Below are 18306 nucleotides of genomic sequence, written 5' to 3'. Positions count from 1 at the left end.
GGAGTGCATGAGTGCAAGGCTAGATAGCCTTTCCGTTTTCATGGTGTTCCGCAGCCATGTTAGCAACCTAATTATCAATATACATAAGTTCCGTTTCTATTTTTTGTTTAAATTTTAAACAGTTTTCAAAGCTTATAACTGTTTAGGCATCTGCAAAATGCCGCAAAAACTTTTACTATCATGAAAATGCACTTGAGTGCAGACTAATCAATAGGGAATGCATTTTTTTTTGAAGTAAACTGTAACTTCTAGAGGCAGCAAGTGGAGTAACCCCTGCTATTCAGGACCTGAATATATGTTCAGGGGTAATTACCTCTAGGATTCTAGGGGGGGGTATTTACCCCCAGGATTCTAGGGGGGGGTATTTACCCCCAGGATTCTAGGGGGGGGTAAATAACCCCAATAACCCCCCTTATTTACGCCACTGGTTGGGGAGGCGGGATGACGGGTTTTGATGAATTCAGGTCTGCATGCAAAAATCATAGAGAAATCTCTAGTGATAAAGTCGGAAGGCTTTTATGGTCTTTAGGAGGGGAAATATGCGGGAAAAAGGGGGGGATTACATAAAGAGAGGAAGAAATGCAATATAGAGTCCAGAATTGAGTTTACTGTCCCAAGTTAGTGAGTTTAGACACCCGACTTGGACCTATCACAAAGTTTTTGAAAAATGTCCGAAAAATGCGGGAAAAATAAGGGGAAAAATTATTTTTCCTACATTTTGATGTTTGATTCAAAAACTAGATCACAATTCAGGCCTGCATGCAAAAATTCAAAGAGAAATCTCTAGTAATAAAGTCAGAAGGCTGCTTTGGCCTTTAGGAGGGGGAAAATGCGGGAAAGGGGGAGGAAATGGTATAAGGAAAGGGGGAAATGGATTATAAAATCCAGAATTGAGTTTCCCGACCTAATATATATGACTATAGACACCCCACATGGACCTATCACAAAGTTTTTGAAAAAATGCCCGAAAAATGCGGGAAAAATGCGGGGGAAAATTATTTTTTCCCCACTCTGGTGTTTGATTCAAAACTAGATCACAATTCAGGCCTGCATGCAAAAAATCAGAAATCTCTAAAAACGAAGTCAGAAGGCCCCACCCCCCACCCTTTGTATGGAAATGTGGACATTCCCCTTTATATTGAAACAAGGCAGGAAAATAATTATTAAACTGTAAACTGTATTATACAAAGGTTTTATTATTTTTTATCACAGCACCAAGAGTTTGCTAGCGGTAGAACCATCTGATGATTTGACCACTAAACAAGACTCTCTCAGGTAGATGTAGATACACTAGATTAGCTAGTTCAACCACATCTCTGTGTCATCAACAGAGAAGAGGCTAAATAGCCGTATCTGGTTTAACTTCTTGCTATACAAATTCCGACCATGTGGTATCAATAAATATTCTTTTTATTAAAGGGAGTGACCGGCCATGTAAGGTAGTGGAACTGAGTATGCAAGGAGATGGACATTAGACATTGTTTTGAACGATACTGAACAAAGAATTGGCTTTTTCAATGTAATTAAAAAAAAATAACTTACTTTGGCTTCCAGAAAATAGATCTATAACTAAGTGTTAGTTTTAGGCTAGAAAAATGAAAAACACAAAGCAAAAGAAAAAACTATTGTGTTTAGAAACAAACTAAAAAAACAATAAAATATTAGTTTATGTCTCAAATGAATCCGAAAGAAGTTTTCCAAAACCTGCATGAGTCATCCCTGCTAATGACTGTAATTAATGAAGATTTTGCTAGAATACGACGGAATTCAGATAAGGAGAAGTTTCTAGCTGAAGCAGGACGGGTTGGACGGGTCATCAAGCACATATACTTCGACTACGCTGAGTACACTTCAGCACATGGATTCAGGCAATATTATCTCTTTGTATACATGAAGTTTGTGTTTTATTAGCATGAAATCCTTTAAAAGAAAGCCAACAGAATTCTGTGTTTTCTCAATTTTCTTAAGACTTAGTGACTTCAACGGCAGATTATTAATTAAATGCGCACATAGCTTAGTAAGATGTTACGGCAAGGGGAGTGGTTTCCAGCTAGCCCAGGCAGGANGGGTACATTTTGCAGTGACTTTTTTAGACTACTCAGGATCTGGTAAATAATAAAAAACTAGTTGACAATATTTTCATAATGACAGTCATCCTGCTCTGCTCGAAAAAATTCCTATTTTTTCAATTTTTATTAATGCTTTGATAAAAGTATTTCCAAATATGTAGCATTAAAGGGGTGTGGCTGTAATCTAAAAAATATACCTCCATTCAAAAAAGGGCAAACCTGATTCAAAACGGTCCCTGCAAACCATTATCTTATCAATACTGTTTTCAAGGCTTAACAGTGTTTATTTTTGATAATTTCTTCAATATGTTTCCTGCAGGGGAAATGCGCAATGAATTCACAATCGAAATAACAAACATTTGAATAGGCTTTAGCATGACCATCTCATACATTCTTGCAATATGATAAATCTTTCAAGGGTAATGCTATGAATCAGCCACTTAATACAGTCCCTTTAATTTTACTGATATTGGATTTAGACACAAGTCCCTTTTATTTTACTGATATTGGATTCAGACACACAGTCCTTTAAGATTAACTGATATTGGATTTAGACACACAGTCCCTTTTATTTTACTGATATTGGATTTAGACACACAGTCCCTTTAAATTTACTAATATTGGATTTAGACACACAGTCCCTTTTATTTTACTGATATTGGATTTAGACACACAGTCTCTGCATCGACCCGCTGCCGGTCAATCACCTGGTCAGTTCTAGTCATCACTCTTCTCTGCCTAGCTATCGGAACTACCTACGCTATTACCAAGGTACAAACATAAATCTCAATAGAAGGGGAGGAATTATATAGGGTACTGTCCCGTTTTCCGCCTAAAAGTCGGCCCGGTCATAATCCGCAATAAACATAGCAATTTTAAATCGTCTTTGATTAATGTAATTGAAAGTTTATGTAGTGCCTGTAATTAAAAAATTATCGGATGCGTCATATGAGCTTTCCAAAATAAATGCTATAAAAATTGGTTGCTTTAAAAATTGTCAGCAAGTTGGATATTTAGACAAATTTGCTTCTCTTTAAAAAAATTCAAATATAGAATTTTTTTGGATCTTTCAATTTCTATGTTTATACATAGTGAGTGTAGGGTTTTCAATCGGAATTCCGCTGCGCGGAATAACAATTCCACTGGCATTGGAATCTCTAATCGTTACATCCTGTCTGATGTATGACACAGGGTGATAACTGCAGTCAATCATAACTTTCTAAAAATGTATATTTTTTCAGGATTATATAGATGGGACAGGATATACAATAGATATCAGTTTCATACATCACAAACCTGATGATCTGGAATATCATTATGTAATCAATTTAAAATTTTGAAATTTTCTTAAAAAGGGTCTTTAGGGTTTTTTGTTACAATACAACGATCTTCCTTTCTCTTTAACCAGCTTAATGTCTTAAATTTGACATCCAAAAGTATTTAAAAGGTATCTAGTAGCGTGCCCCATTTTCCAGTCCAACTTTCCAGAAATAACTTCCAGGCTAATATTGTTCTCTATGATGTCAGTTATCACAAGAATTTTTTTTTTAGACCTTTAGGAAGTGATCATGCAAGGCCCATGCAAATCGCAAAAAAGTCTACATAGTTTAAAAAATAGAGAACAATATTTGCCTGACAGTTATATGTGAGACAATATTTTTATATTTTGTTGCAAAATGGGGCACTGCATCTAGTTGAATTTTTCCAATGACAGGCAGTGTTAATTTCATTCCAGTTGTTCATCTTCTTTTCCCGAACACTCCCTTACAAGTTCATATCGTTCAAGTTAAATAAATAATATAATTCACAAAACCACAAGAAATGTTGTAATATTTAATCTTACAATTTAAAACAATGGACCGCGATCTATAAACTAAGAAGTTGAGATTTTCTATTATTTTTCACAAAGCAATGTCAATGGTAATATTTAATTGAAATTAGATCGCTTCGGACTAATCCAGACCACTTGAAACTAAAGTAAACTGCAGAAAATATTTAAATCTTACATGTTTTCAATCATGACTCCTCTTTTTAAAGACCTGTTAAGAATAACAAAGATGTTTTAAAAAAATGTAAGAAATTGCCACAAACTCTCAATTTCTTCTCCCGATAAATCTTTGCAACCTGATGTTTCAAACTTACATTATGTGATCTGTCAGAATTTACAGTGTGAAATAGGTCCACGACATTGGGTCGCAAAGATATGGGAGTTAGAGAATCAGAGTTTCTGTCAAAAAATAAATTTCTTACTTGTCTGCAACCGGAAAACTTTGCATTTTGATATTTCTGCATTTAATCAAAACTAGCGGAGCTATAAGGAGGTCACAAAGTAGAACAATAATATCGCATAAATTTGACCTGCTCGTTAATTGTCTGTTTTACAGTGAATTTATTTGTTTAGGGAGTTCTTCTGCCAGATATTATTCTTTGCGATCCTAATCCTTGGGACTTTAACAAGGATACATGTTATGCTTAATACTTTATAACCTTAAATATAGGGTTAACCGGAAATCTGGAAATAGGAAGACGACCTTAAAGCGATACCGAAGTGCAATTGATTGTTATTGCAAATACCTAAGCTATGAAAACAGTTGATAAGTGAAATGGGTCTCTGTTCTCTGCACAATTGCTGTGCCTCATGTCCATTAGACTATTTAAAGTCTAAAAGTCGACTTTCTATTCCAGAGTTTCTAGTTATCACTTTAAGAACCATAACTCAGCTCAAAATGTTTCTGAGGGAAGAAAGAAGAGATTCTTTCTCTTTCTCTTGAAAACACAATTTCACATGACCCTTCAATTGTAAAGTGTCATGTCCGATTAACAACCCGACAACTTAAAGTCTTTGTCTGATCAATAAGGAATGAGCTGAGTCAGAATTTAATGAATTTTTTTTATTTGAATACAATTTTAAGTGGATCCAACCATATTTGAGCCGCGTCCCAAATTTAAGCGGCGGCTAAACTTCTTTAAATTTAGCCTCTGGAAGTTTCTATATTTTTGAATTTTGATTATGCTCAATTGTGGTTTGTTTTTAAAAATCACTTGATGATTTCTGCTTACAGTAACACATTGAGTTAATTGTCAGAATTTAGGTTATAAGATCAGTCACTTACGTCTCAATTGTTCTGAACTAAAAACAACTTTGTTAGGCGGCATCTTTAAATATATCCGTGGATTTGATTTCCTACCTAGCAGGATACCTGTACCCAGAACATGCTTCAAACATACAAAGTTAGTTATTCACATTATTTCATGTAAATGTCCCAAGAAACATGACAGTTGATAGACAACAAAAAGGTCGTCTTTAATCGGCGTCAAACCTTATAGAAATCCAACGTATAGAAACAGCTACGTATAGCAACATGGGGTATTTTCTTGGAGAAATTTTTTTATTTTTGAGAATTAAACGTTTTTGTAAAACATTGTAGCTTATCATTATCATTTTCATAATTTCTATTTTTTAACATACCTAGACATTAAAGGAGCAAAATATTTTTATATTTACATTTGTACTGCTCTCTATTGTGTTTAAGGCCCCCCAGATTTTATTATGTACTGACAACATAAATGAATGATTATATGGTTATACATTAAAATTCCATTTTATTATTTGAAAAAATATTTTATAAAAATGCTATCTACAGTTTTATTTTTAGAAAAAAAAATTTCTCATAAGTATTAAAAAGTTCTCTTATAGTAATGCGAATATGATTTCATAAAATTACGTTTTACCATTTAAATAAAAGAATTTTATGAAAATTATATCTACTTTACAATGATTATTTAATTTCTCAAAAATATAAAAAATGTTCTCCCGGAAAATACGCCATGTTGCTATACGTAGCGGTTTCTATACGTTGGATTTCTATTTGGTTTGACGCCTCTTTAATCTACAGTTAAACCCAGTACTTCGGAGACATCAAAAGAATTTGTAAAATGTTGTGTTGACAATTGTTTAATGGGTTTTATACTATACTAGCTGTAGGGCCCGGCTTTGCCCAGGGAAAAACAACAACAAAAAATATTTGAAAAAAAACGTTGAAAAATCTTTTTAACAAATTGAAAAACAAGAATTCAAATTTTTTTAGCCAATGTCACCCCCAGAATACACGTGAGTGTCCATTCGGTCAAGCCGTTTGGCCGGCTATAGTGAATGCATGTCTTGTTCCATTATATAGATTATTCGTGATAAAAAAATGTAACAAAAAACAACCCCCGGCCATCCATGAGTGTCCACAAAAAATGTCAGCCCTTTCGGCCCAGCCATTTGGCCGGCTATAGAGAACATATTTATATATGTATATATGAATGTCTTGTTTTATTATATAGATATCTAAATCTTAGTATAAATGTATAAAAAAAAAATAATTTTTTTTAACTTTAAAAAATGATTTATTTTATTTAAGGGTTGTGGGCAAAAGCTCACGCATACAAATAAAACGATTTATCAGTAAACGTGTTTCCAGTTTGTTATTGAAGTCTTTCTATTTTTTGTTTTACTCTAGATTGATTAAAAGATATGTACCCCAACCTTTTACGTGGGCTGATCTTGCTTACTACTTTTCTCAATCTACTGAGTTAAGATAGATGATAAATAATTTTCGTCAAATGTATTTGTATTGATTTGCTAATTTTCTAAGGAAAAATGGAACTCTAGACACAATTGAGTTGAGTCCTTTTAACATTTTTTCCGTCACACATTTAAAAAAATAACAAAATAAAAAGCATAGCCATACAAAAACGGGAACAGTTTAAAAGAGCTCCATATAATTATTCAAATAGAAAACTAAATATCTTCAGCATTCCATTATTAGTAGGTTTAGACAACGACATTTTATAATTTTTTTCAGTTTCTCCGAAGGTCTGGGTGAAACATAAATTTGTGAAAGCCAAGACTAGATATTTCATGATTAGATGTAAAAGAAGGTTGATTGATGAATGCTGCACACTATTACAAAGATGAAGACGCTCTTTAAACTGTCTCTAAAGTTCTTAACTGTCATGTTAAATATTGACCATCCAAGATATTTTGAAATATATTTTTGATGGAGTAACTTGGGAATAACCATGAAAAAGAAAAAAAAAGTTTCTAGAATTAAAAAGATTGAAAGATTTTGATGCTTTAAAACTATTATTTTGTAGAAGATCACCCTGTTTTGGACGAATTTGAGTTGGCTCTAACTCAACTTGGCAGTGTGGAAAATATCTTAAACAATATTACTCGATCATGCGAGGAAAAAAAGAAGATCATAAAGAAGAATGGATTAATTTTGAAAATTCCAGCACTTGGGCCGTATTAAATTTGAATTCGAACAGGACCTGCCCAGTTTGTACCGGCCTGCCAGATAACAGCGTGTACACTGTACAGACCCGATCCTATTGTACAGTACGTCGCCCTAACCAGACTAACATATGACAGGCATCAATTTCTTGGCCTAGTTTCGTTGGTGAGCTAACTATGACAACTCCCATGGCACGTTCAGACTTTTTACAGTACCTGGCCTAATCCTAGGCCTATTTGACCGACCCCACTGGCTTAGTCCGCCATGCCAGGGAAGCTTCGGCTAAAATGACTAAATTGGCATAATGAGTAAATATTTTTCCGTAAGAACGTCCTTTGTTATGTTTTCCGAGACCTCATGAATCATGATAGCATAGACATTTTTACTGGTTTCAAGAAATATTATATTGATTAAAAATGATTTTTCTAGCGTTACTTTTTTACTTTAATATAATCTCTTTTATTCTGCAGGAAACCTTTATTTTGTGCAAACAAGGCTTAGGAAATCTTGATTTTCAAATAATTTAGTTGCACAAATCTTTTCAATATTATCACTAAAATGTTAATAACCTTTTCTGTATTAAAACCGAAAAATCCGGATTTAATCCTGAAATATCTATTTTAAATCCTAAAATATCCTGATGAAATCCTGAAATATCCAAATTAAATACATATAACCATGGATTTTTTTTCAATGCATCTGTGATTCTGTATATATTTGATACTTCATAATATTTTTATTTTTCAATACAATTTACTTAATTAAAACAAAGATTTTATGTCCGCTAGGTGTCTCTGCCTTGTGGAATCATACAAAGAATTAAATTAATTTTTTTACAATCCAAGTCAAATATTTTAACTTTCTGAATTTGCATGGACGCTACAGTCTTTGGCATGAGTCGTTTTTAACAATTTTCTCCTATAGACCCATCATAAACCTATACCCCCTTTCATTTTTCACAAACATTCCCTTTATATCCTGAAATATCCGAATTAAATATTGAAATATCCAAATGAAATACAGACATATCCTATTTAAATCCTGAAATATCCAAATTTATCCTGAAATATCCGGTTTAAATTCTGAAATATCATAAATCTTGAAATATCTGGCTTATATCCCAAAATATCTGGATTAAATCCTAAAATATTTGGATTAAATCCCGAAATATCCAGATTAAATCTTGAAATAACCGTCTTAGATCCTAAAATATCCAAATTAAATCCTGAAATATCCGGATTAAATCCTGAAATATTTGGATAAAATTCTGAAATATCCGAATAAACTCTTGAAATATTTGGATAAAATTCTAAAATTTCCAAATTAGATCCTGAAATATCCTAATTAAATCCTGAAATATCAGGATTAAATCCTGAAATACTAGAATTAAATCCTGAGATATCCGGATTAAATCCAGAAATATCCATGATTAGATTCTGAAATATCTGGAGCTGAATGTTGTTCCTCTCTACTGAATGCTGGAGTATATGTTGCAGAGGGTAAATGTTACGCTACCCGGAACAAACTAAAATATAAACAAAAATTTACATCCAAGGAAAATAATCAAAAATATATTTATTTTTTTTTAAATTAAAAATACTTTGGAAAATACAATTTGAAGACTTTTTTCTTCAAAATTTTGATTGTTAAATCAAGCTTTTTTCGACTGACAAGTTTACAAGAAATCATTGAGAACCTTTTTCCCCGACTGGAAATTCATAAATCACTTTTCAGAGACTTCTTAGACAATTTTCAAAATTAAAAACCTTGAATATCTTAAAAGGGTTCAGGCCCATGTGACTCAAATATGCCATTTAATTCTATTAACGTAGATTGTAGTTTTACTTAAAAGTATGTCTACAATGTCTTCAAGTGTGTTTTGATTAATATTAAAAGGCTCTCGGAGTGTCCTTTGCAATGAAAGTAAGTCCTGACGTATCAACCAGTCTTAACTCAAGTATTGCTCCATTTTCTGCTCTTGCATCAAGGTACGGTATAGACCAGTCTTAACTCAAGTATTGCTCAATTTTCTGCTCTTGCATAAAGGTACAGTATAGACCATTCTTAACTCAAACATTGCTCCTCTTATTATTTTTTTTAAAGATTTATGTTTCCAGACATGTTTTTAATTACAATAACTTTAAGATTGATGTTTGTCCCATTAGCAGTAGGAAAACCAGATATGGTCTGCTTTATTGTAGCCTCTTGACCCCATGCTGACCAGTTGACTTATCCTTAAAGATTTTAAGGGTGGGAACCCCTGCCTGTTGAAACAACTCCTCGTCCTCCTCCATCTCATCAAAGATATTGCTGTCCTCTTGCAGCAACTGAGTCCTACTGAGAACCTCTTAGCATGTCTCTCAATTCCCACCAAAGCTGGACACCTCTTTGTCAGTGTCCTCAGTACTGGGCTTTGGGGTGTTGTTTACACCAGTGCCACAGAGCCTTTTGGCCAATTCCAAGATGGCAGGCCTACTGGAAGAGATGTACTCCTGACACATGGACGCTTTTTTCCAAGAAATCTACCAGCTGCTCTGTTACAGTCCCTTCATCTGCTGCCCTGGAAGTAATGGAAAGTGTACTCCAAAGGGCCAGGTAGCTTGAGCAGAGCAGAAATCTTGTGGGGCACCTTGAACATAGAGTTCTGGGTTGTCAACATCTCAGTCTTCCTTCCGGTGAATCAGACCCTCCCCATGTACCTACCCAGCTGGTATTTTACCTTGTCCAAGTAAACAGCCAGCATATTGGCGAATCCTCCCTCCTCTGGAACCAGAAACTTTGTGGAAGTCTTATCTGACCTTTGCTTGGCTCTAGTGTGAGTGACAGTAAAGCCGCCAGATCTTTTCCAGGGCCAGATCCATGCACTCCATCATCCTTAGGCCTCTAAAGTACGCAGTATTAGCGATGTCCTGCCTCGCCTCCCAGTTGGCTGTGTCTAGCTTCTTCATCCAGAACTTATTGAGGTCCTTAACAACAATTTTATATAGGATTGAAATATTAATCACAAAAAAAGTCTAGTGTAGGAATTGCATTTTTGCCAAAAACTCTTTTTTGCTAATCTTTGTTCTTAGCAACCTGATGTTTTAGATCTTTGATATCTAAAATTTTGATTTCTCTTAGTTTAAATAATCGAAGTTTTGCATAACAAAGGTTGCAAAGATATATGGAACAGAAGAATTGAGTTTCTGGCAAAGACTCAATTTCTTTAATCTAGACATCAAAACAAAAAAAGACTTTTCAAAACAAAATTTAATCTTAACATAGTGATAACTAGAAAATTCTGTAAAGGAAGACTACTTCATAGCAAAACTTAACTATATTTGAGTCTTCAGTTTTCAGTTTTCAGGTCAACATTTTTATATCATCTCATTACAATGCTCAACTCCTCTTCAAACATGGAGGCCTTGTGCTTAGTATCTTCCTCAAACCCCTTGATTGTCATTGTGATCCTGGGAAGGGTCTGCAGCTTCCAGCCGAACTTTCTCTTCGTGACACTGTTGATGTAAGAGTAGCGTGTCCAAATTTATGACGTTGCCATTTTATTCTCTAGTCTTAGATGTTTAAAATAGGCAATAATGGCCACCTCTTCCACGAATTCAAAATTTTAAAATCCTTCCAAGACTTAACATAGGCCTTCCTGCTCTTGTCCTTAATCTGGGCGAAGACTTCATCATCTTCTTACTCTCGTTCATCTTTACACTTCTATGAATGTCTAATCAGCTCAAGGGTTCCATGTAAAAGAGTTTTGTGAATTTTGCGTTCTCAAAACAAACTATTTCATAAAAATACATTTTTCATTCAAAATTTAAAATCTATTCTAAACACATCCCAAATATATGGTATGTAATCACAATATGACATAAAATTACCAATGTACAGCCGGCTGGTTTAGAAAGTGCTAGATATTAATTTTTTTCTTTGGGACAAGTAACTAATGGTTTATATTCACAGGATATTTTAAGTGGGCAAGACATTTTTGACCTCAAAATTGTTTGGACCGTGCATATGCAGAAGAGATCTTAATATTTCTGAAGCAACCTGTATTGCATCCTTTGCTTAGACTAGACAAGGTTTTCAGGAATATATACCTGCCAGCCAGGGGTAAAAATCTTCCCAGGTATACAGTAGAATGTATCCATGGTACAAGAAGAATTATGTTTATGTACAGACTTTTTCATATATATATATTATTCCATTTTAAGTAAAGATTCATTTGAGTTGCTATAAGCTTTCAGTTCTGGCAAGACTCTCGATGTAGTAACCCGTATGATCTCAACCATTAGGTCTAAGAGTTGATAAATTATTGATTATGATTTAAAGAAATAACTATTGAGTCTATTAACTTTAACAAATTTTTATTTAGTACTTACTGTCTTAACCTTTTTATTTAGTACTTACTTTCTTAACCTTTTTTATTCTAATTGTTTCTAGTTCCAGAGGCTGAATATGTGAAGTTGTGAATAAATGTTAATACAACCATGTCATTCATTTACATACAGTGAGCCTTTTGAATATTTGACAACTTCAACAATTGTCCTCGTCTGTACTCAGGACAATTTAGAAGTAAAACATGTCTCGCCCATGTAAAATATCCCTTGAATATAAACTATTAGATATTTGTCCCGCAACAAAAATATCCCGCACCTTCTAAATCAGCTGTACTTAAATAGTTAAAATCTACAAGGTTTAAACTTCTAGGGGAGCTGCGGTGGCACTAACTGGTCAAAGACAACGAATCTTCCATGCAGTTTCAAAGTAATTGTGTATAAATGTTTTTAAATATATTAATTTATTTTAAACTTTTTTTTTAACTAAACTGATTTTGTTTAAGGAGCTTGAATTGGATGATGCCAAATACAGTTAATTTTCTGAAAATTTTCAGAGAAATTGTTGATGTTACGGATATGAAGAACAGCATGTTTCATAGGTATTGCATATCAAATATAACTTCAATACATATAAAACTTGAATTTATACTGCTAAGGAATTTATGGCTTTATTGGTCCTGCTACAAATCGTTATATATATATATGCTATATTAAACTTATTATGGAATAAGGGTGATTAATTTGTGACTTTTTAGAAATCTGTTTCAAGTTTCCAGAAGTTCCAGTGAAAAAATAATGAAATAAAAAACTTCAAAATGGCCCAACGCATGTGAATATCATACATCATTTTCTTAAAAAATTTATGCTGAATTCAAATTTGAAAAACGCTTTTAAAAAATGAATGAGTTAGAGCTGGAAAACTTGTCAAAAGCATTAAAAAGTTAAAAGTTTGGACTGTTATTTAGCTATAACTTCTTTTGTTTTCAAATTTCTTTGAGGCCCTATAATGATTTCTCCGAAATTAAATAGTTATATCGCAGGTGACGATTTTGACATTTTTTATTGTAATATTGTTTGAAGTGAAAACGTAGCACCCCCTGGGGGGGCGGTTGGCTCAATTCCAATATTGATCCCCCTAAATATGAATGGCTGTAAAATAAAATCTTGTAGCCAAAGTAAATACTAAATAGTAATGATTATAACATTGTATCTAAGATCTAACAAAGTTAATAGTAAATAGTAATGATTATAATATTGTATCTAAGATCTAACAAAGTAAATAGTAAATAGTAATGATTATAACATTGTATCTAAGATCTAACAAAGTAAATACTAAATAGTAATGATTATAACATTGTATCTACGATCTAACAAAGTAAATACTAAATAGTAATGATTATAACATTGTATCTAAGATCTAACAAAGTAAATAGTAAATAGTAATGATTATAACATTGTATCTAAGATCTAACAAAGTAAATAGTAAATAGTAATGATTATAACATTGTATCTAAGATCTAACAAAGTAAATACTAAATAGTAATGATTATAATATTGTATCTAAGATCTAACAAAGTAAATACTAAATAGTAATGATCATAATATTGTATCTAAGATCTAACAAAGTAAATACTAAATAGTAATGATTATAATATTGTATCTAAATATCTAACAAAGTAAATACTAAATAGTAATGATTATAATATTGCATCTATCTAAGATCTAACAAAGTAAATACTAAATAGTAATGATTATAATATTGTATCTAAATATCTAAATATGAAAATATCAGTTTCTCTATTTCTCAGATCGAATTGTTTGGCTCTCAATGAGGTTGAAAAATTGCCAGAAGAACAGACACGTCTGAGCTTGACACCAGGTGTGAACTATTTGGTAATTTTTAAATATGAATTCGCCTGATATAGAATATATTAATACTGTAAAGGTTTAGCACGCTATAGTTTATCTGGGTGTGAAGAATATTTGCTGCAGAAGGTTAGTCTTTCCCTGGCAAACTGCTCTATGCTCTACTTTCCTGATGTACCAGGGACCCGGATATGCGATCCAGTGGAAACCTCTCAGTTTATTGTATACATGGAGAACTTAGAGGAATTTGGGTAACTAGAGTTATTTCGAATAGATTGTGAAGTACATTAGATGGCAACAGTTAAATCGACCAACTGTGCACAACGTCACAAGTGTCAAATATGAAAGGAAAGACAACATTGTGTCCAACTAGTTAATATGATTTCCAAGATTCAGCTTATATAAATAACGTCTTTGTAGGAATACGTAAGCTATTTCAGATATCTATGAATTATAAATCTAAATCCCTTTAAAGACGACATTTCATTAGAAAACTACTTTTTTGTCCTCATTTTCCCGTTTAAACATTTCCAGAGGATTTCCCCAAATATGTCATTAAACATTTCTGAAATATATTTTAGCGTGTTATATATTTAACCCTATCCCCGCTGGGGTACTTGAAAACCTTGATACGCGGGGGGGGGGGGTCAATTTGACCCCCCCTCTAAATCCCATGTTTTTTGTCCAAATATGACAAATGATACATCATTAGAAAGCTCTTGTGCTCTACTTTTAGAATCTGCAAAATAATTTGCAAATTTGCGAAAATTGAATTTTTTAATCGCAAAATCCAGTTTTATAGTAAAAATGTTTGCAAAAAAAATTTTGTCCAAAAAATGACAAATTATACATTTTTGAAAAGCCCTTGACCATGCCATTTCAAATATGCAAAAATTTTTGCAAAATTTTAAATAACCTGATTTTTAATCAAGAAAAACTAAAAATGTGCAAATTTTATTTGACAGGTTGTTTGCAAAAAATTTGCAATTTTTTTTTCGCAAAACTTGGGCAATCCGTTTCCTTATGTCATAGGCTTTCCAAAAAGCTAAATTTTATCAAAATCTGACAAGTGAAAGTGGGTCAAAACAAAGATTTAGTTTGCTACAGGCAAAAGCAGTCATTCAGGCAGTGTGCCTGAGGACTCAGGCAGTTAGTATTAAAGCCCGGTTTTAGTCCTAAAGGGAGGGCTTTGGGTATGTAAGAAAAGTCAGAAAATTTCAACAGCCTCAGACCAATACTTTTTGAGTTATGTAAAAAAAACTACAGGGGGGGGGTCAAATTGACCCCCCCCCCAGCGGGAATAGGGTTAAATTACAATGTTATAAGGTTATTTACAATATCAGTTTCAACCCCCATATATTTAGTTAAGGGGACTTTAAATGAATACGTGTAAAAAAAGAAAATAAATAACACATAAAATTCCACTAATTTCACTAAAAGATAAACCACGTGTTCATGTACAGCCACGTGTTCATATAAAGCCATGTGTTCATCTACAGCCACATGTCCATGTACAGTCATGTGTTCGATTTTTAAACGAAATAAGATTTTAATTTGTATTTTGTTTTTTAAAAGTCTTGAACGAGTTTTATCTATCTCCGACCAAGAATGTATTAAAGTCTGTAGATCTACAACATATCAAGCAAAGGTAATTGAAAGATTGTTTTTAATAAATAATATTAATCCTAAAAAAATAAGGATAAAGATGTGTTTACTCAGACTAAAATATATGTTTTTACTTTTGCAAAAACAATACAATTTTTTATTTTTCAATATACATATCTTTCTGGTTTTTAAATAGGATACCAGCCCAGAGGAATTGAGTAACCTTGGCACAAATCTGATTATCTATATATCTTTGCAAACCCAATGCAATGTTAAAAACTTTTTAACCCTTAGATTTACACCATTAGGTTGCAAAGATATTGGAACTAAACAAATTCAGTTTGCAGAAAAACTTAATGCTTTTGTTTTATTCATATTCCTTTTAAGAAAAAATGTTTTAACCCAATTTATTTTCAGATTTCTTCAGCCCAGATATCAAACCGTATACAATCTTTATTTAACCTGTTTTCCAGCAAGGTCCATTTTAAAATCTAAATATTATGATTGAATGATTGATTATGCAAGTTTTTTTCTGGTATTATAATTTTTAGTTTAATTAATTTGACATTTTTGAAAAACAATTTCTAAGATGCCAACTTTTTTATAACACATATGAACTAAGTTCTTGCTACAAACTCAAATTAAAAACTTGGACTAATTATGCAACAGATCCGTATTAGTTTGAAATATGGAAGGAATTTAAGAATCAGAGTTTGTGAAAAGAAATCAGCTACTTTTTGTTAAACATTCAAGCTAGGTGCTTCCTTTTTTTAGAACTAAAGGGTCTTGCAAAAGTTGTATTTCAAAAATGCTTTGTCATATTTTGCGCAATTTTTGTTTTTGCAGTAAAAATCGCTGCCAAAGTAAATAGGATTAATTGCCAGAATGAGATTCATGCAGATGGAATATTTGTGACTGTTTACTACAGTACCTTTGATTATAAGGAAATAGCCTACAAGGGAAAGGTAATTTTTGAGTATTTATTTTATAAAATTCTAGATTTGATTTTTTAATTTTATATATAATTATAGAGTTTAAATGATTGGTTATCCGCTGTTGGTGGCAATATTGGTTTGTATATTGGAGCCTCTATATTTACTATACTAGAACCTATTATTCTCATAGAACAGGCTTTTACTGAGCTCATTTGCTCTTTGGTATCTAAACTTATCAAAAAATAAAAAAAGTTAAAAAAAGAACTGTTTGTAATGAATGTTATTGCTGTTAATTAATAAACTATATCTAATCTTTAAAAAAATCGTTTTATTTATAATGGAAAACCAATTACCAAAAATTGGCGATTTTTCTTCAATAATATTTGGACTTTTTCAAATTGGTATGTTATGCAGATTTTTAAAGAAAAACTCAAGTGCTTGAAAAATGTACAAAATGTCATAAATCAGTATTATGAAAATTTAAGGGTGGGTTCTCTGCAACCCCCATTCCTCTATGGATTAAGGAGGCGTCCAATTTAGGTTAAAACACCTGAATTTAATTTCTGTATTTGGAATGTAAAAATCAAGGTAATAATGTGCATAGGAGTTCAAAGTACACTTTTTTAACAAAGAGTAATAAAATATCAATCTTAACAAATGTGAATGATGGTTGGAATGGAATCAATCATCCATATATGGCAACTCTGCAGGGTGTTTACATAAACTAAAACTTTTTTTTTGTAAAATTCACAAACAAATGCAACTCTGTACCAACAAAAAGGGCATTTTATTGATACTCTACATTAAACAGCTATTCAAAGCCTTACTCTAAGGAGCTTCTAGCTGCTCCCCTACAGCAGCAGCCTTCAATTGTTCTGCACCAGAGAAGCTAAGGGTTCTAGGATTCATCTATACCAGCTTCTAGCAGCTCCCCTACAGCAGCAGCCTTCAACTGTTCTGCATCAGAGAAGCTCAGGGTTCTAGGATTCATCTATACCAGCTGTTGACCAAATCCCCAACAGAATTCAACTCCATAATTTAATAACCTCCCATATGTTCCGTAATAGTTTTTTAATAAACATTTCAAACCTCACAATATACCATTTAATTAGACTTAAGGTCTAATAAATGTAATTGCAGTTGCGTAGGTTAAAAGCATTAAATTTTATTAATTTTGATAATTTACATAATACTTTCCTATGACCAGTATATTTCATTGATTTTTTATGCGAAAGATGGATCCCATGTCAGACTTCGACATCCGTATTGTGTTTACATTACCGCCCAGAGACAGTAAACTGCAGTACAAAAGATGCGTACACCTCTGAAATAATTTTCCTTGCATTATTACCTTGGTAAGAATGAACTTGTCTGACTGAACAGATTCTTTGTGGGAATTTTGATTCGAAAAATACCCATCATTTTAAAAACCATTGAAAGGATGATTTATATTAGATTGTTTCACACTATGAATTATATTAGATTTTTTCACACTAAGAATTATATTGGATAATTTCAAACTATGATTATATTAGATATTTCAAACTATGAATTCTTTTAGATTATTTCAAACTAAGATTTATATTAGATTATTTCAAACTATGAATCATATTAGATATTTCAAACTATGAATTCTATTAGATTAAACATAGATTAAACAGATCATCTTTTATAAGGTGCAGCTATTTTTGGGAATCTATTACTCAAGAACAATCTTATAAATTTAATTTTGAAATTAATTTCATCTTATAAAATAAAAGTTTACAGAACAAGCTAGATATCAAGCGGAAATAATGTTAAAAGTTAAACGAAAATTCATCATTGGAAATTTAGAGTTCAGAGCTGAAAACTTTAGAGTGGGATATCCTTAATCTCGATCGGTAAATTAATCTCAAGATTAAAAATAAGAAGAGAGCAAGCAATATTTAATCTCGAGATTAAGAAAAAGAGTGGATCAAGCATTAATCCCGATATCCACCATTCAAAAGTTCCCAGCTCAGAGCTGATAACTTTAGAATGGAATATCCTTAATCCCGATCGGTTAATTAATCTGGAGATTAATAACAAAAGCAGAACAAGCATTATTTAATCTCGAGATTAAGAAAAAGAGTAGATCAAGCTTTGATCCCGATATCTACCATTCAAATGTTCCCAGCTCAGATCTCATAAATCATTTTCTTTACAATAAATAAAAAAAGAATTTATTCAACGAAAATTCAAA

At 32.4% G+C, this 18306-nt stretch overlaps 1 protein-coding gene and 2 long non-coding RNA genes across 3 annotated transcripts in view; all 3 read left to right on the top strand.

The window, feature by feature from the left end:
- LOC111694821 (uncharacterized) overlaps positions 1 to 1862 on the top strand; it is a 2473-nt gene extending 611 nt beyond the window's left edge. Inside the window, exons 2-3 of the long non-coding RNA XR_002763720.1 lie at positions 1213 to 1275; positions 1755 to 1862. This is a non-coding gene — a long non-coding RNA (uncharacterized LOC111694821). The remainder of the gene's footprint in view (positions 1 to 1212; positions 1276 to 1754) is intronic.
- Positions 1863 to 2432: 570 nt separating this feature from the next.
- On the top strand, positions 2433 to 4949 carry LOC111694820 (uncharacterized). The gene is made up of 3 exons (XR_002763719.1): positions 2433 to 2840; positions 3311 to 3388; positions 4471 to 4949. It is a non-coding gene; the product is annotated as an uncharacterized LOC111694820 (long non-coding RNA).
- A 4301-nt stretch (positions 4950 to 9250) lies between these two features.
- Positions 9251 to 16401, top strand: LOC111694824 (acid-sensing ion channel 3). The gene is made up of 9 exons (XM_023463856.1): positions 9251 to 9339; positions 12050 to 12106; positions 12183 to 12278; positions 13488 to 13558; positions 13625 to 13796; positions 15121 to 15193; positions 15568 to 15627; positions 16035 to 16115; positions 16182 to 16401. Exons 1-9 carry the CDS (start codon positions 9269 to 9271, stop codon positions 16329 to 16331), a joined length of 831 nt encoding a protein of 276 aa, XP_023319624.1. The 5' UTR covers positions 9251 to 9268; the 3' UTR covers positions 16332 to 16401.
- Positions 16402 to 18306: the final 1905 nt, after the last annotated feature.

This window comes from Eurytemora carolleeae, unplaced genomic scaffold, assembly GCF_000591075.1.
Source record: "Eurytemora carolleeae unplaced genomic scaffold, Eaff_2.0 scaffold205, whole genome shotgun sequence".
NCBI classification, from domain to species: Eukaryota; Metazoa; Arthropoda; class Copepoda; order Calanoida; family Temoridae; genus Eurytemora; species Eurytemora carolleeae.
This window is presented reverse-complemented; position numbering and strand designations above follow the sequence as displayed.

Bases quoted from the DNA above. Each gene is read 5' to 3' on its own strand.
- LOC111694824 (XM_023463856.1), top strand. From the start codon at position 9,269: ATGAAAGTAAGTCCTGACGTATCAACCAGTCTTAACTCAAGTATTGCT. The intron at 13,559-13,624 runs GTGTGAACTATT...AATACTGTAAAG, and splicing joins ACGTCTGAGCTTGACACCAG to GTTTAGCACGCTATAGTTTA. The intron at 16,116-16,181 runs GTAATTTTTGAG...ATATAATTATAG, and splicing joins AAATAGCCTACAAGGGAAAG to AGTTTAAATGATTGGTTATC.